This window comes from Lutra lutra, chromosome 1, assembly GCF_902655055.1.
Source record: "Lutra lutra chromosome 1, mLutLut1.2, whole genome shotgun sequence".
Taxonomy (NCBI): Eukaryota; Metazoa; Chordata; class Mammalia; order Carnivora; family Mustelidae; genus Lutra; species Lutra lutra.
The window spans coordinates 78,584,842-78,608,057 of NC_062278.1; the positions used below are offsets into that span (position 1 = coordinate 78,584,842).

Here is a 23,216-nt window from a genome sequence, read left to right on the forward strand (position 1 = left end):
TCCCTTCTTGGGTTCAGCCAGCCATTGTTGTGAAAGATTGACTTATAGGTACATCCTCTAGTTCTGAGCTTTTCACTGAGGGCAGCAGCAGTTTTTTTTTCATTTGTCCAGGTACCATTTTTTTCACTGTCCAGGTACCAGATGCCATGCTCTAGCTAAGACACTTGCTCCTTGGAGATTATTTTGAGGTTCTCTCCTATGGTCCACTGGATCATAGGTGAACCTCAGGACACTCTTCACCTCTGGAAAGAAAAAAAGGCTCCTTATCAAATATTTCACATTTTCTCCTTGCATGTCAAACTGTAAACATCAACAAGGTTTTTTTGTTGTTATTGTCTTGTTTTAATAATTTCATCCCTTTGTTTTCCAAATATCACCATTCTTACAGAAAGTAAGTTACCTATCAGTTGGCTTTTTTTTCTTTTTCTTTTCATCTGTGTATTTCTACATTTTATTTATTATTTATTTATTTATTTTTATTATGTTCAATTAGCCAACATACAGTACATTGTTATGAGTACTTTTACATTTAAATGCATTTCCTAAAATTTATGGTATGATGTTGGGAACTTGCTTAATAGCCAAATAATCTTATTTTAAACTTTAAATATTTTTATTTTAATATTAATTTATAATTTTATTTTTAAATTAAAGGTAAAATATTATTTTAATAATTACATTTATTTTTACCATTCACTGTGGATGTTTTCAGTCCACAATTTTTATAAATTTATATGTACTGTCAGTTTCCCTCAGGAATATACTATTTGGGTTATTTGCATTGGTGATTTTTGACAAAAGCATCATTATTTGCATGTATTTCTCTCTTTCCCTGTCTCTCTCTCTGTTTCCCTTTGCCCACTGTACTGAACTCTTTTTATGCCCTAAGCCAACTGATGATAAACCATCAACCTGCTAAGACGAATCTAGCACGGTTTGCACTATGAGTGGTTATGAAGCAAGGTTGCTTCTCTTGTCACTTCCTCAGACTGAGGAGATCACTATGTCCGTTTCTCCCAGTCTCTCAAATTGCTCTTGGGTACAACCTAATAGTGCCTCACCTCCCGCCATACGTCTGTTTTTAAAAAAGCATATAGATATATAATTTACATAGAACATCATGTTGGTTTCAGATGTACAGTATGATAATTTGATATATGTACATATTGCAAATTGACAGCCCAATAAATCTAGATAACATCTACCACCACACATGACTACAAATTGTTTTTCTTGTGATGAGAACTTTTAAGATTCACTATCTTAGCAACATTCTAATATACAATACAGTGTTACTGAACTATAGTCACCATGCTGTACATTACATCCCCATGATTTATTGATGTTGTAACTGGGAGTTTGTATCTCTCTCTCTCCCTATCTCCCACACACACCAGGATTTTTAAAACATTACTGTTGAAAGGAGGTTGGTCCTTTTTCCTATCACTGAAAAACATTGTAAGTATTGTGAAAATAATTAAAATATCACATAAATTTATGTAGATGTATTTATCACAAGATTGCTTAAATTATTAAATCTCTTCCTCCTGGTGTTTTGGAAGTCTTTGCTTATAGGACATTATTGTGTTTTCTCAGGTGCAGAATGACCTTGAATTTAAACATAAAGTCAAGATACAAGCTTTACTTTACCCTTCCTTACAGATACTTGATTCTAATTTGCCATCTCACCAAGAAAATGAGCATGGTATAATCCTAACAAGGGACTTAGCCCTAAAATTTGCGAGTTTGTATTTCACCGAGGATGAAACATTTCCCCAGGCAATAAGAAGAAATGAACATATGCCTCTGGAATCCAGACATCTGTTTAAGTTTGTCAATTGGAGTACTCTCTTACCCGAGCAGTTTAGAAAGAATTATGTTTATACTGAACCAATTCTTGGAAGATACAATTATTCATTGCCAGGACTTATGGATATCAGAGTTTCACCCTTGTTAGCCAATGATTCCTGGTTACAGAATTTGCCACGAACCTATATTCTTACTTGCCAATATGATTTTGTGAGGGATGATGGACTTATGTATGTTTCAAGACTTCGAAATGTTGGAGTTCAAGTAACTCATCACCATATTGAGAATGGAATCCATGCAGCTTTATCATTAATGACATCACCACTGTATTTACAACTAGGTTTCAGGATAAGAGATATGTATATTAGTTGGCTGGATAAGAATTTGTGAATACAGTATGTATACAATACAGATGGCCATCAGGAAATGGATTGTAATTTGTGATATTTGATAGTTGTAGTGCAAAGAACAATGTCATCTGTGTTGTCTGAATCTAGATTTAAATCAGTTATAACAGTTACTGTATATCCTCGAACTGGTTAATTTTTCTGATTCACAGAACCTGAATGTGTAAAATGCATTTAATCCCTTCATTTATAGTTGATTATAATTATGTTGGTCCCAATAGGGACTGATCCCTATTAAAGTTGAGAAATAAGAATGGTTACTGGTAAACTGGAGAATATAGTTTCCAGGCAGGCACAGAAATTGCAATCGTGTATGGGAAAATAAAAAGAAAAAAGAAGTTACAAGGTAATCGTATTAGTTTCCTGTGGCTGTTGTAACATATTACTATAAATCTAATGGCTTAACACAACAGAAATGTTTTCTCTCAGGAGTTCTGGGGGGTCACAAAATCAAGGTGTTGGCAAGAGCCACATTCCTTCTAGAGGCTCTAAATGGAGCTCTTCACCTCTTTCATCTCATGGCTGCCGTTATTCCTTGGTGTAGTCAGAGAATATTATTTTGGAAATTATCATCTTCAAATCTTTCTCTGCTCCATCTTCACATGGGCTTTTCCTCAGCCTCCTTTTTAGAAAGATACATGTGTTTGCATTTCAGTTCCACCAAAGTAATCAAGATAATAATCCCATCTCAAGATCCTTAATTTCCATGTATAGTAACATTCACAGGAATTAGGATTTAGATGTCTTTTGGAAGAAAATTTTTTTTCACATTTTCAGTCAAATGTTATGTTTTAAAAAGGCAACAGATCAACATTATAATTTATTATAATTCATTCTAATCTAAATATGTACTCAACAATGTAGCCCAGCTCAGGATGGAGTGAACAAGGTTTTCAAAAAACTGTCATATATGTCATTTAAAAATACCCAAATAAGAAATCACTTCTACATGCCTCTTGTTGAGTGAAACCGTGAACTAAAACTAAAGATTTTTTGCTGTGAAAAAAAAGTCTGTAGTATAGTAGTATGGCTATTGGATATTAAGTATAACCAGTTGAATCAAGTTAAGAAGTTAAAAATGTAGCAAGAAATTTTGTGCATGTCTGTGTATGTGGTAGGGGTAGTGAAAATTGACAAGCTAGTTGACCCAAGAGCAACTGAGATATCTAACTTGTTCAGTTAAGAACAGACATTATATCCATCCTACATTTTTCAGCAGGCAATTGGGAATGACAATTTCAACAGCCTACAAACTCATACATATTTTTCATACTTTTTTTAATGTAGAAAGAAAGTAAGTATGTGCAAAGAACTGTTTTTCTTCAGCTCACTTTCAGCACCTAAAGGATGGAAAAATATCTAAAACTATCACAAATGAGAACTTGAATGTCATTGGAGTCAGTTATATTTCTCCTTTGAGGTTTATAAAATCTATATGGAAAGTTGATCTTATAACAAGTTATATTGTCATAGTTCTGATTTAATTTCCTTTAAATTCTTTTAAAATAAATGTTTAAGTTGTTGTAAATTTTTTTTTTATGATACTGAATCTGATTCCAGTTCTTTCTCATCATTTAGTACTGGCCACCTGTTCTAATCAGGGTGGACACAACCTCCTAGAAACCTATTATGATAGCACATTCAGCAAAAAGAACTGATATGCGAGCAAACCATAAAAGGTGCAGCTTTCCAGAAAGCACATTTTGTTGATTGTTCACTGTCTGAATATTCTTCATAGTGATTCTAGATGAAAGCCTCTTTCAATACTGTTGAGCATGAGTGTGTAGTCTCCCTAGCATGTAGTTTCATATCCTTGGACAGGAAGGCTGGCTCACAGCTAGAGAAAAAGTCAAAGTGTTTAATTCCTGAAAAGCCTTACATTCCACAGAGTAGGAAAGCACTTTTCCTTTATTTTTTTTTAATTTTAATTTTTATTATTTTGATACTTAAGAATATGGGAGGGGAAAAAAAAAGAATGTGGCAGAAATGTATCATAAGGTAGCCCAGTCAACCCTTATTTATTTATTTTGTAAATTTAGTCTCAGAACATCCTGGAAGAGAGACATTTTGCAAAAGCCACTTCTAGACAGGCTTCCTTTGCAATCTCTGACACTGGGCTCTTGGCTCTCCAGTGGCTTTATCTAGCTTTGATTTCTGTTGACATGCTATAAGGTTATTTTCACTGGGCTATACTCCCCAAATTGGTTGCCTTTTATGTGGTGGTATTGGAACACTATGATAAAGCCATCAAGATTGGAAACATCCAGGATACCTGGGTGGCTCAGTCAGCTGAGTGTCCAACTCTTAGTTTTGGCTCAGGTCATGATCTCCTGGGTACTGGGATTGAGCCCCACCCTAGTTGGGCTCCATGCTCAGTGGGAAGTCCACTTAAAGATTCTCTCCCTCTGCCCCTCCCCCTGCTCTCTTTCTCTCTCTCTCTCTCTCTCAAATAAATAAATAAATCTTTTTAAAAAGATTGGAAACCTCCAAGCAAAATCACGTACCTAATTTCTTTATTGGCAATATAAGGGATGATCTGATTACATCCCATACCATGTCACTTAAAATTTCCATTCTCTTTTCTAGCTATGTTATCCAGACATTGATTGGTTTCCACACTTTGTATCTGTCCCCAAAAGAAATAGTGATATGGAACTTGACAATCAGGGTAAATATTCCCTAGGTACCAAAAGAAAGGTTAATATTATAGTTTGCATCTTAGACCAAGTCTTGTTGATATATCCCTATAATCTATCTTTGTAATACCAAGAAAAAAATCTTGACTTCATCAATCCAAGCTCTGTGAGTCATCTGTTACTTTTATTGATAATGTGTCCTGTGCTCCTAGAAACATATAAGGCATATAAAGGTCGGGGGAGGAGGTGATTTTACAGATTTTTAACTTTATGACTCTTGAGCTCCCTCTTCTGTTAGTCCTGTGAAATACATTTTTTCCTGCCTTTTAATCTGCCCCCCCACCCCCCATCCCCAACCCCTTCAGCCAGGTTAATTTGGATTCTATTCCTATATTCCCAGCAGTTTTTAGTCACTGTGGAGTTCTGTCCTGGAAGAGGCTTTGATTGGCACCTTCAGATCTAATTCCAGATAGCTTGTAGTCACCTACTGATAGGGTACACAAATCCCTGCCAGTTTCATCTGTTTTCCAAATTTTAGTAAGATTCCCTAATAAACGTGTTGGTAAATTTTGAGTCTATCAAATGCTCTCGTTTCCCTCTGCTATCTCTTCGAGAGTCACTGATGCTGCACAGGCCTTGCAGTTGTCTGTGGATTGTTCTGACCATTCAGACTTGGAGGTTTATATAGGTACTTTATATTCTGGCTCATATTTTGCTTCATAATATATTGTCTGTTTTATTATCCAAATTTATGCATGGATTCTCATGGGGGAGATTTGGGGATTTTCAAAAATTAGGGCCCATAGTGGAAGATTTGAGCCCATCTTTTGTCAGTATATGATAGAAAAAAAAACAGACAAAAATTAATAAGTAGACAAGATTTTAATAACATAATAAAAATGATTTAATTTACACATATTGAACTCAGTAGCAAATAATGTCATAATACACATTCTTTTCAAGTACACATTGAACATTAAAAAATCTTCTTGGCCATTAAGCAATTAGTGTCAAATTTCAAATGATGTAGAGCATATTCTTGGACTATAATGGAATTAGGCTAGAAGTTAATAGCAACATAATAATTTGAAAATCCGCATCAGTTTGAAAGCAATGAATATATTACTAAATGACTTAGAGTTAAAAAACTAACTCATAGAAATTAGAACATATTTTGAAATTGAAAGATAATGAAAACACATTTCATGACTTGTGGGATGCAGGTAAAGCTGGTCCAGAAGGGAATGAATAACATACATTATAATTTCTAATGCATGTGTTAGAAAGGAAGCAAGGCCAATTATCAATTAGTGAAATGATCCATCTGGTGAACTGTCAGATTGTATTTCAGCAGAATCCCCTCTGCTTTTCACAGTCCAGTCATCAAAATACCAAAAAGCTCCATAGTCACATCAGACTGTCATACCTGTGGAATTGGGCTCATACATATACTCTTCTACTTAGAAGACCATACTGGCCACTACTTGTGTCTGGCCTCCATTTTGGCTGTGTAGACTTTTATCAGTAGCTCTAGCACTTTAATTGTTTGTGTAGAGAATATGAATCTCATTTAAGAAGTTACATTTTTAAAAGTATTGATTTTTCTTTCTCCTTGGGAGCTGGGGAGAATAGTCTGGCTGAGCACAGGGGTTTTTGGGTTGGGGGAAAGCCTATGAAATCATGGACGGCCTTAAATGGACTCTCTGTCTGACTTACATTTATTACAGATTGCCCATGCCCTTCAAGACTGAATTAATTTCCTTCTTTCTTTATCTTGTCTCTCTTTTGAAAGTCTTAATAATAAAACACCATGAATTCACTATTATGCCCACTTCAACTGGATATTACTAATCTGTTGTATCTCCCTATATGTTTCTCCTATCCAGTCTCTTTCTCTTAAGAAACAATTAAAATTCTGATTTGGGGGTATGAAATTCTCTTTTTCTTTTCTTAAAAATATTTTTTAATGTGTATAAGCAGTCCTAAGCAATATGTTTAGTTTTGCTTGTTTTAGGGGCAAAATATGGAATTACACTCTATGTAGTCTTTGAGACATGAGTTTCACTCAATCATTAGCCATAGATATTGCATAGAATGCAATCTTATTCATTTTCACCAATATATAAAATGTTCTATTATGAGAATATGCCACAATTTATTTAACCGTTCTTTTGTTTTGGAGTATTTAGGTTTTTCCCAGGTTTTTGTTTTGTTTTTGTGGGTTTTTTTTTTTTTGGTGTTATTTTGCTGTTACAAGATACGCTGCTTTTCTAGGCCTCCAGGTGTGCATATGTCAGAGTTTTTCATATATATATATATATATATATATATATATATATGATAAATATAGTCTACTGTACTGTATATATATGGTATATGTATCCATATACTAGATACTATATAGTAGAATATATATATATATCTCAGGTCCACATATATATATACATATGTGTGGACCTGAGATATATGTATCATTATATATACATATATATGGATATTATATATCTACTCCCACATATATGTATGTGGAAGTAGAATTGCTGACTCATGGAAAATTTAATGCTCCTCTATTTTCTAATAGCTATACCTGTTTACATTCTCAAAAGCAGTGTATGAATATTCCTATTGTTCTGCATCTTTTCCAGTAATTTGATGTGTTAAACTTCATTTTTGCCAATTAAATCTATGCGATATAGTATTTTATTTGGTTTTAGTTGCATTTCTCTAAATACTAATGAGTTTGGTTATCTACCTATGTTTAGTGGTCTTAAGTGTTTCATGCCATGCATATTCAAGTGTTTTGCTGCTTTTTTCATTGCTTGTTTTTTCTAATTAGTGCAATGCACATTTTTCTACATACAGATGCATATTTATATATAGAATCCTGATTTTGTTGTTGTTGTTGTTGAGGGAGGAAGTAGAGAGAATGTTTGCTCATGTAGCGTCTGGGGTAGCTGTGGTTCATCCAGGTGGAAGGTCTAACACTTCTGTATACCAATCTGGAAATCAGGAGAAATACTTTGCTGAAAGATCTTTGAGGGGAGCAATGAGCTGAGGGTGACTAGTAGGCTCTTCTAGATTTAACCAATATTTTCTTTTCTATCCCAACTTCATATGAAATTCAGGCAAAATTTGCCTTTATTTGGATGGAACTCCAATATATGCTTATTATCTTCCTTCAGGGATGTCTGACCCCTCTCAAATGTCACTATAATGTCTCAAACTGTCACTATAATGTTAGGGACAATTTTGACCTGGTGAATATTAAGAGAAAGGTAATTCTTTATAATAGCTTACCAGGATAATTTCTCCCTGGGGAGAAAACCAAAGACTATATTGATTCACATGATTAGCTGAAGATGGTTAATCAAAATAGATAAAATACAGGAACTAACCCAATCAGTAAGTTTTCTAAGAATAACTTGATTCAGGATCTTGAGATACATTACAAGGATGTATGGAACAAGATAGTCTTTGCTGGATGAACACTAAGAAATAAACAGTCCCTGCAGGCTATTTGGATATTGCTAGATGCATATACCAACATAGGCAGGCACCCTGCATTGAAATAACGAATTTTGCTAGGCTCTGGAACAAAAATGGCCTGCACACAGGATTTTGGAGGTGGGCAATAGACACTTGCAGATAAAGTCAAGCACCGCCACCCAGTGATATCTTTTGGAATTATGGATTCAAAATATACTTAATGCAGTAGCAAAATACTACATTTTTGAACAATTGCTAGTCTATTATTGGGCCCTGCTGCAAACATCTTCCATTACAGAAGTCCAGTAGATAATCTTAAGAGCTGAGATACCTTTTATGTAATATGTAGTGTCAGAGAGACATCTTTTTTGATAACATGGAAATTACATATATGGGACATATCTTGAGATATATCGGGTTGGGATTAAATCCTCTCGGTATTTGTTTCCTATTTGTTACATTTGCTTTTTTTCCCCCACCATTTTCCTTCTTTTTAAAATTATTTCAGATTTTTATAATTGCTTTCTCCAGTACTGGGTTATGAGATGTACCTCTTGGTTTTATTATTTTTTAGTGGTTGCTTTAGAATTTACAATGTGCATTTTTATGTTCTCAAATCTACCTTCCAATAATGTGCTACTTCATACAAAAGTTCATACAGAACTTTCCAACAGTTTACTGCCATTTCCTCTTTTCCATCTTTTTGGTAATTGTTGCCATATATTTCAATGCTAAATGTTATGAACCCAACATTATAGAAATAATTTTTAAATTGTTGATTATCTTTTGAAGAATTTTTAAGATGAGAAAAAAATCTATACTGACCCAAATGATTATCTTTCTGTAAATCTTCATTCCTTCATGTAGATCAAAGTTATCTTCTTTTTTCTTTCTGAAGCACTGCTTTTTATCATTTTCTGTAGTGCATGTCTGCTTGCAGTGATTTCTCTCAGCTTTTATTTCTTGAATACAATTTTATTTTTTTGAATTTAAGAAAATGATTTCACTTTGAATAGGGTTATCACGGGATTTTTCTTCAGAACTTTAAAGATGTTGATCTGTTCTTACAAATTTTATAATGAGAAGTCTGTGACTATTCTTATTCATATCCTTTTATATTTAATATTTCTTTTTATCTCTGGCTAGTTTGAAGACTTTCTTTTTATCACTTTTTAGCATTTTTGATTAAAATGGGACTTGCTATCATTTATATTTCTATTCTCTTGTGACTAACTGAGTTTCTTGGATCTTTGAGTTCATAGCTTTCCTTAGATTTGGAGAATTTTGACCTTTTTGACCTTCAAATAATTTATCCTTTCTTCTCCTGCTCCAACAATATATCTGCTGCCTCTTACACATATTCAGTGGCTTGATATTTTCCCAGAGGTCACTGGAACTCTTCATTTTTCCATTTTTCCTCCCCCATGTACTTAATCTTGAATACTTTCTGTTGTTATTCAAGTTCACTGATTTTTGTACAAAATTTGAAAACTGGTTTGGTAAATACTCAATCTTTGTTCTGCTTAAAAGTGGCCTCGACTGTTCTATGTTCTTAGCATTAAAAAAAATTACAATTTGCTTATCAGTTTCCCCCCAAGAAACTTTTGAGATATTAAGTCAGGTTTTGTGGAATCTGTGGATTAATTTTAGGAGAACTGGTAAATTAAAGTTAGTTTCCCAATGCATGCACATGGTGTATTAAGTGATTTAAGTCTTTTCTAATTTCTCTTAACAATGTTTTCAGTGTCATAGTCTTACAAATCTTTCATTAGATTTAATTATGGGAATTTGATGTTTTATGTTGCTATTTTGAATGGTCTTGATGTTTTAATTTTATTCTCACTTTTTTGTTATTGTATATAGGAACAGGTTTGATATTTTAATATTGACCTGTATATTAAAATGTTGCTAAATTTACTTATTAACTGTAACTTTGTAAATTCCTTAGGAATTTCTTCTCAGATGATCATGTCATCTTCCATGAAAAGCAGTTTATTCCTTTCTTTTCAATATATATGACTTTGATTTTTCTTCTGCCTTACTGCTTTGGCTAAAACCTCTAATGCTGAGTTGGGGTAATGAGAGTGAGTGTCTTAATTATTTTCCCCCTGATTTTAGGAATGAGGGATCTTATATTTCACTATTAAATATGATAATATGTTAGACCAAGGTTTTTCATAGATACCCTTGGATAAATTCTTTTGTTGTGCTTGTATGGTGAGAGATTTATTATTATTATTATTATTATTATTATTATTATAGTTATTATTATCATTATTAATGCATGTCAGATGATTTCAACTGCTTTTACTATAGTCTATTGAGATTATCATATTTTTCTCCATTAGTACGGTTTTCAAATGTTAAGCCAACATGTATAAATAAAATGAATCCCATTTGTGATATATATATAACTTATATATATAGTATGTATATAGTAGTTGGCTCTATTTGCTAATATTGTGTTTAGAATTGCAGTGTTCACTCTCATGAGAAATTTTCATCTATTAATTTCTTTTTATCTTTTTTTTAAATTTGGCCTTGAGACCAGTTTAGCTGGTCTCATAAAATGATTTGTGAATCAATTGGTTAAGCATCCGCCTTCAGCTCAGGTCATGGTCCTGAGGTCTTGGGATGAGCTCTGGGTGGGTCTCCCTGCTTCTTCCTTTCCCTCTGACCCCCACTCATGCATATACTCTCTCAAATAAAGAAATAAAATCTTTTAAAAAATGATTTGTCATGTACTCCATCTATATTTTTTCCCTTCTTTGGAAAGTTTATGTAAGACTAGTATTCTTTCTTCTTTCAAAGTTTTGTAGATTTCAACAGTGAACCTATCTTGTCTATGGTTTTCAACATTGGTAGTTTTTTTAAATTGCAGATTAAATTTCTTAAACAGTTACATTGACATCCAGACTTAGATTTATTCTTGGGTGACTTTATTCAGTTGTTTTTTCAAAGAATATATCCATTTCATGCCAAGATTTTAAATTTATTAACATAATGTTGTTTATAATATTTTGTCTTTTCAAATGCCAGCAGAATCTCTAGTGATGCCCTCCTTCTTGTTTCTGTTAATTTTTTTTTTGATGATCTATTCAAGGATTTACCACTTTATTAGCATTTCCAAAAGATGTTAGGACTTTTGTTGATCCTCCTTATTTCATATTTATTTTTATTCATTAATTAATGTTCTTACCTTTATTAATAATTTTCTCTGCATACTTAAAGTTTTATTTGCTGTTTGTAATTTCTTGAAATGGGTGATTGGATCACTGATTTTCATTTTGAGTGATACTATGGAATGAACACTTTAAACATATGTCATACATATAGGTATGCAGAATCAGCTGAACAACTTTTCAACTTTTTTAAAGTTTGATGGCAATGTGGATTAATGAGGAATTCTTTTATGATAAATAGATTTTGTTTCTTTGCCAAGTGATTTCTAAATATCATGATGAATATAGAAGTGATTTAATAATTAGGGGCACCTGGGTGGCTTAGTCATTAAGCGTCTGCCTTCGGCTCAGGTCATGATCCCAGGGTCCAGGGATGGAGCCCTACAGTGGGCTCCGTGCTCAGCAGGATACCTGCTTCTCTCTCTCCCATCCCCCCTGCTTGTGTTTCCTCTCTTGTTTTTGCTATCAAATAAATAAAATCTAAAAAAAGTGATTTAATAATTATAAGAATATAATGTCAACATCTTTCAGTTTAGTTTACAAAAAATAATTGTAGCATAGTGTAAGGTAATAATGAAACAAAGCACTGGAAAGTATTTATTAAATGGAAATTTTTTCCCATGACTTTTATTTTATGATTGAATTATTAATGGACTGGTCATAAGAACCTTTGACTGTACATATCAATACAACCATATACTGTGATTAGACAGCATCCTCAAATTTACAACAAAAATTTATTATACAAAATCCATTGGTCTCTTCTTTGGGGTTTCAATATTTAGATATTATAGGTAGAACTATAGTATCTTTATTTTAAAGAGAAATATGGTACATACACATATATATAGCATTATAATGATTAAGATTGCTACATCTCAGCTAATTGGAACAAAGGAAGACCCAAGTCCAAATTTAAATATAAAAGGGAATTCCATTTCACCAAATTCCATGCACTGAGGGTTGCCTTGTATTAAAACCTCACAAATTATTAATGAGAATTGTCTCAAAGTAACTTTCTCTTCCTCTATGTTGTAACTGAAGAAATCTTGTTTATTTGCACCTATTAGTCATTATAGGTCACCTACTTTGGGAGAACAGTGCTATATACCTGAATGGTCCCTACTTTCCACAGCAGCTGAGAATATATTTATATATATTATAAAGAATATATTATGAGGCATGTACTTCCCAGCTCAGCCTCCATTATGGAGACTGAGACCAAGAATGAGTGGGGTCACATCATAATTGTAGGAATGGAGAGGGACTGACCAGCACCACTGGACCTACTGGTTTTATATTTAATCAGTATCATGGGGTATAATTCACCCACTGAAAATATACATACCACAAACCTATTTCAAAAAGTAATTATTTCTATCAAAGTATCCTTATAATTACAAATAATGAAGTGTGGGATTTTTTTTTCCTTTCCATCCCCCTTTCTCCCTCAGTCAAAGGAAGATACATACATTTATAAATACATTGATTTCATATGTATATTCTCAATGTTAATTTTGGTTGAGCTGCTTCTTTTTCTGGCCCATGTATGTCTTATGTTTCCCTGTTTCTGTGACTTACAGATTAGTCCTGCTCTCTATAGCATCAAGGTGAAATTCTGTGAAGCCTCCTCATCTTTCTGCCTCCTGTCCCTAGCTTGTCATTTGGATTTTCTTCTTGGGCATCCCCCCCCCTCACCTAGAAAGGAAGCCTCAGGTTTCAGATAATCACCCTAATCCTCCAGATAGTGATCATTCTTGCTATCTGCACGTACACCTGTCAGTTCTGGGATATTTAGACTGGCATAGAGCACCACCACCACCATGTGGCTAGAAATTAGAACAGCAGAAATTACTTAAACATTGGTTTTTTTGTTTTGTTTCTTTGTTTTTACTTTTTTTTTTTTTAAAGATTTTATTTATTTGACAGAGATCACAAGTAGACAGAGAGGCAGGTAGAGAGAGGAGGAAGCAGGCTCTCCGCTGAGCAGAGAGCCCGATATGGGGCTCGATCCCAGGACCCTGGGATCATGACCTGAGCCAAAGGCAGAGGCTTTAACCCACTGGGCCACCCTGGTGCCCCTACTTGAACATTGTTAAACAGAAATCCCTAACCACAAGGACTGTGCTCAAAGACTTGTTATAAGTAAATATTTGGGAACTTTCCAGATGGGCTGCATCCATGCTGAATAAAGCGTAGGCAATACCCCTTATACTAATAAGGACAATAGTTCCCCAATATAGTAGTTATTCAGGTAGTCTTTTCTTCCAGTCCCAAAGCATGCATCAGCTGTATTACTTCCTTCCCACGGCAGAATGAACACATGTTGAAACAGGGTTTCTTTCTCTCTCTATCTTGGGATCTTTTCACTCAGGGATTCTCACTAGGAAGAGCTGTGCTGGGGCTGCTATTTAGCCAAATGCCATTTGAGTGGTAAAAGGAGCATGGAAACGTTAGAGATTTATGTTCTTCTGACATGTAAATCTCTGACTTTCAGCAAGACAACGGGACTCAGTTGAAATAGTGAATTCAGTTCTTAGTTTCCTTTCCCTTACATAATTTAAAACAAAACAAAACAAAACAAAACTCTTTTACAATCATGCATTTAACCAACTAATCTAGATTCCATCTTTTGCTGAAATTCTTCTCTAGCCAATGCTGGACTTCTTCTTCTTCTTTTTTTTTTTTTAAAGATTTTATTTATTCATTTGACAGACAGAGATCACAAGTAGGCAGAGAGGCAGGCAGAGAGAGAGAGAGGAGGAAGCAGGCTCCCCACAGAGCAGAGAGCCCGATGTGGGGCTCGATCCCAGAACCCCGGGATCACGACCCGAGCCAAAGGCAGAGGCTTTAACCCACTGAGCCACCCAGGTGCCCCTAATGCTGGACTTCTTGAAGGTTATAGTAGAAAGGGCCCTTTCCTCCCAGATAAGCAATTCTCTGTCTCTGCACAATACACACATATTCAAAGGCTACGTCATAAACTGCATTGGGATTATTGTCCATGTGTTCAGCCACAACTTGGCACTGGGGTGGCAAGAAGAAATGCTCTAGAAGCTGGTGGTCTGCTGCACATCGGTCTTCTGATGTTTCTTCACTTCAAAAGACAAAGAAGAATCACCAGACACTGACCAATCCTCTGAAAGATGAGCCTCATCCATGTAGACCAACAGAAGGTTAGCCACTGAGGAGAACTCTTCCACTAGTTTGCTGAAGGCTGGTAGCTAGCTAGTAAAAGGAGGTCAAGTGGCTGAGCCAAAGTTGACCACCAGTAGGTGCTCAGGGCTGCCAGTCAATAAGGTGGCATTCAGCTCTATCAACCATCTTTACATGGGCACCATTTCTAATGTTGTCACCTCCTTCAAATTGGAGACACACCACACTGGAATTGGGGACTCTTCACCCAATTTTACCTGCTTGTAGGCATTGGGGAAGAAGCTCTTCCAGATGCAGCACATTCCCTGGCCCAGGTCAGCATGGGCCTCCACTCCGCATCAGCAGACTCGGAGCGGCTCAGCAACAGGACTATATACCCCAAGTCACATGGAGCAGTGGTTCAAAACCAGCTTATTGTAACACCAAAATGTATATTCTTTCTAGATCCCAAGGCAGGGAAAAGAATGAATGAAGGAAGGAACAGGGGCTCCTGGGATTCCTAATTCAGTTCTTCCCACCTTGCTTTACTCTGCCCACAAACTTTTCATTTTCAGGAGGTCCCTACAGCATCTGTTGCAAGATGATCACCTGGGGTTACCACTTGCCTGGAATGACCAGCAATCCCTATACTGATGGATGAAAGATTACTCCAAACTCTGCTGTGAAAGAGAGGAGAAGGCAAGGGGGTCAATACTCAGAAACAAGACCTTAAATGGAAATTTGACAAAAGAAATTCTTGGTACTGTATCTTGCGGATAGGAATACTATATTGTGTTCATACTAGCAAACAATTGTTACTTAAAGTAAAAATAACTTCTTTGCTAGAACTTGCTGAAGAAATAAACATTCTCCTATGCCTTTACTGCTCAAATATTTTTACATGGAATTTTTTGTAAAAACAGCTTTCATTCTACTCTGAGGAAGATGTCAAACTGATGATAAAAACTGGGTTTTTTCATTTGTTTATAATTTATCTAAAAAAGCCTGCTAGATATAGGCAACACTTAGAAAAATCTCAAAGGGATTATGCTGTGTATAAGAAGACAATCTAATTTAACTCTATGCCAAAAATCCCAACACTATTAAATAGCATAAACTATGTATTTTACAACTAACAATATCCAATTTACAATGTCTGTCATTTAATAAAAAAATGAAGAGGCATCTAAAGAAGCAGAAAAATAAGACTCAAATCAGAAAAAGAAATTAGATCATTGACCTACTTGCTATCATGATATATGATATAGTTAGCAGACAAAGACTTTAAAACAGCTATCATAAATATGCCTCATATGTTCAAGAAGTTAGAGAAAAACATGAGCACAATGAAAAAAAGAGATGGAAAAAGCATAAAAAAGCATTTATTTAAAAACCCAAATGGAAGGTCTCAAATTGAAAATATATAGTATCTGTAAGTAAAAATATATGGGTAGATTTAGTAGCAGATTAACAGAAGATCCATAACCTTGAAAATATGGAAGTGATAAATATCCAAAATCAAGCAGAGAGACAAAAATAATAGGAAAAATGAGGAAAGTGTTAGTGACTTCAGGAGTAATATCAAACTGTTTATATAAGTGTAACTGAATTCCCAAAAGTAGAAGTGGAAAGAGGGGTCAGAAGAAAAAGATGTTCAAAGTCTTCCCAAATGTGAAAACTAAACCTGCACAGATCCAAAAAAGCTCACAGAACCCAAATTTGGATATAAAGAACATCACACAAACCTATATCAAATTCAATTCCAGGAAATCGGTGATAAAGAGTAAAGCTTAAAAACACACAGAAAAAAAGGCTCATGATGGACGTACAAAGATAAGAGTGACTACAGACTAATCTATCTGAAAATATGAAAGGAAAAGATGATGTAGTGATGTTACTAAAGGACTGAATGGAGACAAACAAAAATCTGTCAGTGTAGACTTCTTCAAAGATGAAAACAATTATTTTTAAAATAAAGGTGAAATAGCAAAATAAAGATATTTTCCAAATAAAAGGAGAGAGAATTTATAGCCAACAAATCTGCACTATACAAATTGTTAAAGTGAGTCCTTCAGATGAGAGAAATATGATAACAGATGGAAATTTGGGTGTACATGCAGCACTGAAGACTCCTAGAAATGGGAAATATGTGGATAAATTTTAAAAAATTATTTCTTCCTATTTATAATCTAATTAAAAGATAATTGTATGAAACAAAGTAGAATTTATAGTGTATGTAGAAGTAAGATATATGGCAACTTTAGCACAGTGTATGATGGGGGATAATAGAAGCAGGTTATTATGTTGTTCTTATACAGTATGGGGAGTGGTGTAATATTATTTGAAAGGTAAGTGATAAAATACGTATTGCAGAGGCTACAGTATACAGTAATTATAAAACAAAGATATATAGCTATTAAGCTAAAAATGGAGATAAAATGGGATCATTGAGAAAAGCTCAGGTAATCTGAAATGACAAATAGAAATATTTAACAAGATGATGGATTTGAACTCAGTCACATCAGTAATTAGTGGGGACACTAATAAGGCACTAATTTTAAAAAACTAGATTGGTTTTATTAGTATCAGACAATGTCGATTTTTAAAATAAAAAATTACCAGAAATGCAGAAAGGCGTAATGCTAAAAGGATTAATTCTTTAAAAGGGCATGACAATCATAAATATTTTTTCACTTGAGAGCTTCTAAGTGGAGGAAAGGAAAAATAATAAAACTAAACACTGAAATAGACAAATCCAAAATTATAGTTGAACTATAGTTAACAATACTGTATCATGTATTTGAAAGTTGGTAAGAGAATGAAAGTTCTTATCACAAGACAAAAAAATTTGTGGGTGCCTCGGTGGCTCAGTTGGTTAAGCATCTGACTTTTTATCTCATCTTGGGTCTTAATCTCAGGGTTGTAGGTTTGAACCCCACATTGGGCTCCACGCTGGTTATGGAACTTACTTAAAAAAGTGTGTGTCTATATATGGTGATGATGTTAAGAAGACTTATTGTGGTGATTATCTCATAGTATATATAAAAATGGAGTCATTGTTTTGTATACCTGAAGCTAAAATGCTGTTTGTCAGTTATATCTCAATATTATTATAACAGAGAAGGCCTAAGAAATGAACTGTCTCTTTTATTTATTGTAATTCATTAGAAAGTTTCTTTAAGTATATTTCATTTTATTATTATTCAACTAGTTACAAATAGTGAGTATATATTTTGCTGGTACATGGGGGACTTCTGGCAAATTATTTACCTCTGGCAAGGGAGAGGCCCTTGGAGGGTACACTTAAAATATTATCTTACATGATTAGAAATCTCTTCTATGCAGTTAAAACTTTTTTGAAGAGGTGCTAGAAAGTAACCAGGACATAAACACAGAAAAAGAGAATTAAAATCTTTCTCAGTGAAAAGGGCATGAAAATGTCCTCACCCTTAAAAAAATTTTATTTATTCAGAAAGTGAATGCTGAAATTCTAGTTTAGAGATTAGGCAAATAATAAAAGCAGCTCTTACAATAAGTCATTGTTAGGGTGCCAACCGTTGTGGTTTTCTGGGGGTTGAGGAGTTCCTCAGGATGCAAATCTGAGACAGTGTAGACACAGAGACATAAACATGCAGAGACAGAGACAGAGGGATAATTACAATGAGATGTGATACATGTTTTAATAGCTTTAATAGAAATGTATCTGTCAGTGTTGGACACATAAGACAGAGTCTAATCTACTCAGTGCTCTCATCCTGGGACAGACCAGGAAATCAGCCAGCAAATTGTCTCCCTCCTAGTCTGCAACTTTCCCTTGCACAATTTGTGGTTCTGTGGTGAGGAATTCAAGGATAAAATGTTAGTAATCATCTTAATCCAGAGTGTCTGTAGTGATGAGCTGCATGTTTTACAGCAGGGTTAGTTCTAGGTCTTTCTGTAGCAATTCCCATGAATTTTGTTGCTGGCTTCTTTGTTCCCCAACATCCAATAAAAGCCAGTTGATAAATTTAACTGTTGAGGATCAGAAAAAACAAGATAGATATTAACCAAATCATTCACTACTAAACCAGATTCCCCCCCCCCCACCCCAAACCCTTGGGAAGAGGGTTGACATGCTCTTGGAATCGCATTTAAGTGGTAGCAACTAATGGAGTCATAGAAAATAGACTTCTACATTTTAGCTAGTATTTAAAGTTCAAAACCATCTTCATGAACATTTTAAAACTTTATTGAGAGGTGGAAGAGTGGCAAGTTAGACATTGACAATACTCTGCCTGGGTAAGAGCTGAATATCACAAAAATATCCAGGTTCACAAATTGGTTTTGCTTGTTGGTATTTTCCTAGGGTCTTAATTTATGGTGTTCTGATATATTTTTCCTTTTGCTATTGAGATCCTGTTTAGGAGATTCAATTAAAAGTGTGTGCTACTAAGAACCTAGATGTCCATCAGCAGATGAATGGATAAAGAAGATGTAGTATAAAAATACAATGGAATACTATGCAGCCATCAAAAGAAATGAAATCCTGCCATTTGCGATGACGTGGATGGAACTAGAGGGTATTATGCTTAGCGAAATAAGTCAATCAGAGAAAGACAACTATCATATGATCTCCCTGATATGAGAAAGTGGAGATGCAACGTGGTGGGTTTAGGGGGTAGGAAAAGAATAGATGAAACAAGATGGGATCGGGAGGGAGACTCTTAATCTCATAAAACAAACTAAGGGTTGCTGGGGGGAGGGGGGTCAGGAAAGGGGGGTGGGGTTATGGATATTGGGGAAGGTATGTGCATGGTGAGTGCTGTCAAGTGTGTAAACCTGGCGATTCACAGACCTGTACCCCTGGGGCTAATAATACATTATATGTTTATAAAAAAAATTTAAAAAGTTAAAAAAAAGTGTGTGCTACTTTTTAAATCAGATTATTTAGGGATTTTGTTGTTATTGAGCTATAGGAATTCCTTATATATTTTAGATATTAATCCCTTATCAGATACATGGTTTGCAATATTTTTTCCATTCTGTGGATTACTGTTTTACTCTGTTGATTATTTCCTTTCCTGTGCAGAAGCTTTTAGTTTGATGTGGTACCATTTCTCTGTTTTTTCTTTTGTTTCCTGTGCTTTTGGTGTCATATACCACCCCCCCCCCCCAAAAAAAAGTCATTGCCAAGACCAGTGTCATGAAGCTTTTTAAATTTTTTTTTTAGTTTTCTTCTAGAAGCATTGTAGTTTTAGTTCCTATGTTTAAGTTTATAATCCATTTTAAGTTGATTTTTGTCTATGTTGTAAGATAGGAGTCTAGTTTCATTATTTTGCTTATGGGTATCTAGTTTTCCTAACACCATTTATTGAACAGACTACACATTCCCATTGTGTAGTCTTGGTGCCCTTGTCAAAGATTAGATGGCCATACATGCATGTGTTTACTTCTGTGTCCTCCATTCTGTTCCATTAGTCTATATGCCATTTTAGTTACTACAGCTTTGCAGTGTATTTTGAAATCAGGAAGTGTGATACCTTCAGTTAGTTCTTTTATCTAAAGACCACTTTTTGTTATGCTGGAGTTTTATAGTTCCATGCGAATACTTAGATATTTTTGTAAGAGATGCTGTGGGGATTTTGATGGGAATAATATTGAATTTATAGATTACTTTGGGTAGTATGGACATTTTTTTAAATTTTATTTTTTATAAACATATAATATATTTTTATCCCCAGAGGTACAGGTCTGTGAATCACCAGGTTTACACACTTCACAGCACTCACCATAGCACATACCCTCCCCAATGTCCATAATCCCACTCCCCCTCTCCCGACCCCCCCTCCCCCCATCAACCCTCAGTTTGTTTTGTGAGATTAAGAGTCACTTATGGTTTGTCTCCCTCCCAATCCCATCTTGTTTCATTTACTCTTCTCCTACCCCCTTAACCCCCCATGTTGCATCTCCTCTCCCTCATATCAGGGAGATCATGTGATAGTTGTCTTTCTCCGATTGACTTATTTCGCTAAGCATGATACCCTCTAGTTCCATCCACATCGTCGCAAATGGCAAGATTTCATTTCTTTTGATGGCTGCATAGTATTCCATTGTGTATATATACCATATCTTCTTTATCCATTCGTCTGTTGATGGACATCTAGGATCTTTCCATAGTTTGGCTATTGTAGACATTGCTTCTATAAACATTCGGGTGCACATGCCCCTTCGGATCACTACGTTTCTATCTTTAGGGTAAATACCCAGCAGTGCAATTGCTGGGTGATGGGGTAGTTCTATTTTCAACCTTTTGAGGAACCTCCATGCTGTTTTCCAGAGTGGTTGCACCAGCTTACATTCCCACCAACAGTGTAGGAGGGTTCCCCTTTCTCCGCATCCTCGCCAGCATCTGTCATTTCCTCACTTGTTAATTTTAGCCATTCTGACTGGTGTGAGGTGATATCTCATTGTGGTTTTGATTTGTATTTCCCTGATGCCGAGTGATGTGGAGCACTTTTTCATGTGTCTGTTGGCCATCTGGATGTCTTCTTTGCAGAAATGTCTGTTCATGTCTTCTGCCCATTTCTTGATTGGATTATTTGTTCTATGGGTGTTGAGTCTGCTAAGTTCTTTATAGATTTTGGACACTAGCCCTTTATCTGATATGTCATTTGCAAATATCTTCTCCCATTCTGTCAGTTGTCTTTTGGTTTTGTTAACTGTTTCCTTTGCTGTGCAAAAGCTTTTGATCTTGATAAAATCCCAATAGTTCATTTTTGCCCTTGCTTCCCTTGACTTTAGCAATGTTTCTAGGAAGATGTTGCTGTGGCTGAGGTTGAAGAGGTTGCTGCCTGTGTTCTCCTCAAGGATTTTGATGGATTCCTTTCTCACATTGAGGTCCTTCATCCATTTTGAGTCTATTTTCATGTGTGGTGTAAGGAAATGATCCAATTTCATTTTTCTGCATGTGGCTGTCCAATTTTCCCAGCACCATTTATTGAAGAGGCTGTCTTTTTTCCATTGGACATTCTTTCCTGCTTAGTCGAAGATTAGTTAACCATAGAGTTGAGGGTCTATTTCTGGGCTCTCTATTCTGTTCCATTGATCTATGTGTCTGTTTTTGTGCCAGTACCATGCTGTCTTGATGATGACAGCTTTGTAATAGAGCTTGAAGTCTGGAATTGTGATGCCACCAACTTTGGCTTTCTTTTTCAATATTCCTTTGGCTATTTGAGGTCTTTTCTGGTTCCATATAAATTTTAGGATTATTTATTCCATTTCTTTGAAAAAAATGGATGGTACTTTGATAAGAATTGCATTAAATGTGTAGATTGCTTTAGGTAGCATAGACATTGTCACAATATTTATTCTTACAATCCAGGAGCATGGAACATTTTTCCATTTCTTTGTGTCTTCCTCAATTTCTTTCATGAGTACTTTATAGTTTTCTGGGTATAGATTCTTAGCCTCTTTGGTTAGGTTTATTCCTAGGTATCTTATAGTTTTGGGTGCAATTGTAAATGGGGTTGACTCCTTAATTTCTCTTTCTTCTGTCTTGTTGTTGGTGTAGAGAAATGCAACTGATTTCTGTGCATTGATTTTATATCCTGACACTTTACTGAATTCCTGTACAAGTTCTAGCAGTTTTGGAGTGGAGTCTTTTGGGTTTTCCACATAGAGTATCATATCATCTGCAAAGAGTGATATTTGACTTCTTCTTTGCTGATTTGGATGCCTTTAATTTCCTTTTGTTGTCTGATTGCTGAGGCTAGGACTTCTAGTACTATATTGAATAGCAGTGGTGATACGGACATCCCTGCCGTGTTCCTGACCTTAGCAGAAAAGCTTTCAGTTTTTCTCCATTGAGAATGATATTTGTGGTGGGTTTGTCATAGATGGCTTTGATAATATTGAGGTATGTGCCCTCTATCCCTACACTTTGAAGAGTTTTTATCAGGAAGGGATGCTATACTTTGTCCAATGCTTTCTCAGCATCTATTGAGAGTATCATAAGGTTCTTGTTCTTTCTTTTATTAATGTGTTGTATCACATGATTGATTGCGGATGTTGAACCAACCTTGCAGCCCTGGAATAAATCCCACTTGGTCGTGGTGAATAATCCTTTTAATGTACTGTTGAATCCTATTTGGCTAGTATTTTGGTGAGAATTTTCGTATCTGTGTTCATCAAGGTTATTGGTCTGTAATTCTCTTTTTTGATGGGATCCTTGTCTGGTTTTGGGATCAAGGTGATGCTGGCCTCATAAAATGAACTTGGAAGTTTTCCTTCCATTTCCATTTTTTGGAACAGTTTCAGGAGAATAGGAATTAGTTCTTCTTTAAATGTTTGGTAGAATTCCCCCGGGAAGCCATCTGGCCCTGGGCTTTTGTTTGTTTGGAGATTTTTGATGACTGTTTCAATCTCCTTACTGGTTGTGGGTCTGTTCAGGCTTTCTCTTTATTCCTGGTTCAGTTGTGGTAGTTTATATGTCTCTCGGAATGCATCCATTTCTTCCAGATTGTCAAATTTGTTGGCGTAGAGTTGCTCATAGTATGTTCTTATAATTGTCTGTATTTCTTTGG

At 35.1% G+C, this 23,216-nt stretch overlaps 1 protein-coding gene and 1 pseudogene across 4 annotated transcripts in view; one reads left to right on the forward strand and one right to left on the reverse strand.

Annotated features, from left to right (window-relative positions):
* Positions 1–3,744, forward strand: part of AADACL2 (arylacetamide deacetylase like 2) — a 29,025-nt gene extending 25,281 nt beyond the window's left edge. For 2 of the 4 annotated variants that reach the window (XM_047728166.1, XM_047728184.1), the window contains one exon: positions 1,597–3,744. In XM_047728166.1, the coding sequence (XP_047584122.1) occupies positions 1,597–2,199 (603 nt within the window). In that variant the 3' untranslated portion in view covers positions 2,200–3,744. The remainder of the gene's footprint in view (positions 1–1,596) is intronic. The other 2 variants (XM_047728177.1, XM_047728188.1) reach the window with 1 other exon arrangement.
* A 10,186-nt stretch (positions 3,745–13,930) lies between these two features.
* On the reverse strand, positions 13,931–15,049 carry LOC125098296 (type II iodothyronine deiodinase-like; annotated as a pseudogene).
* Positions 15,050–23,216: the final 8,167 nt, after the last annotated feature.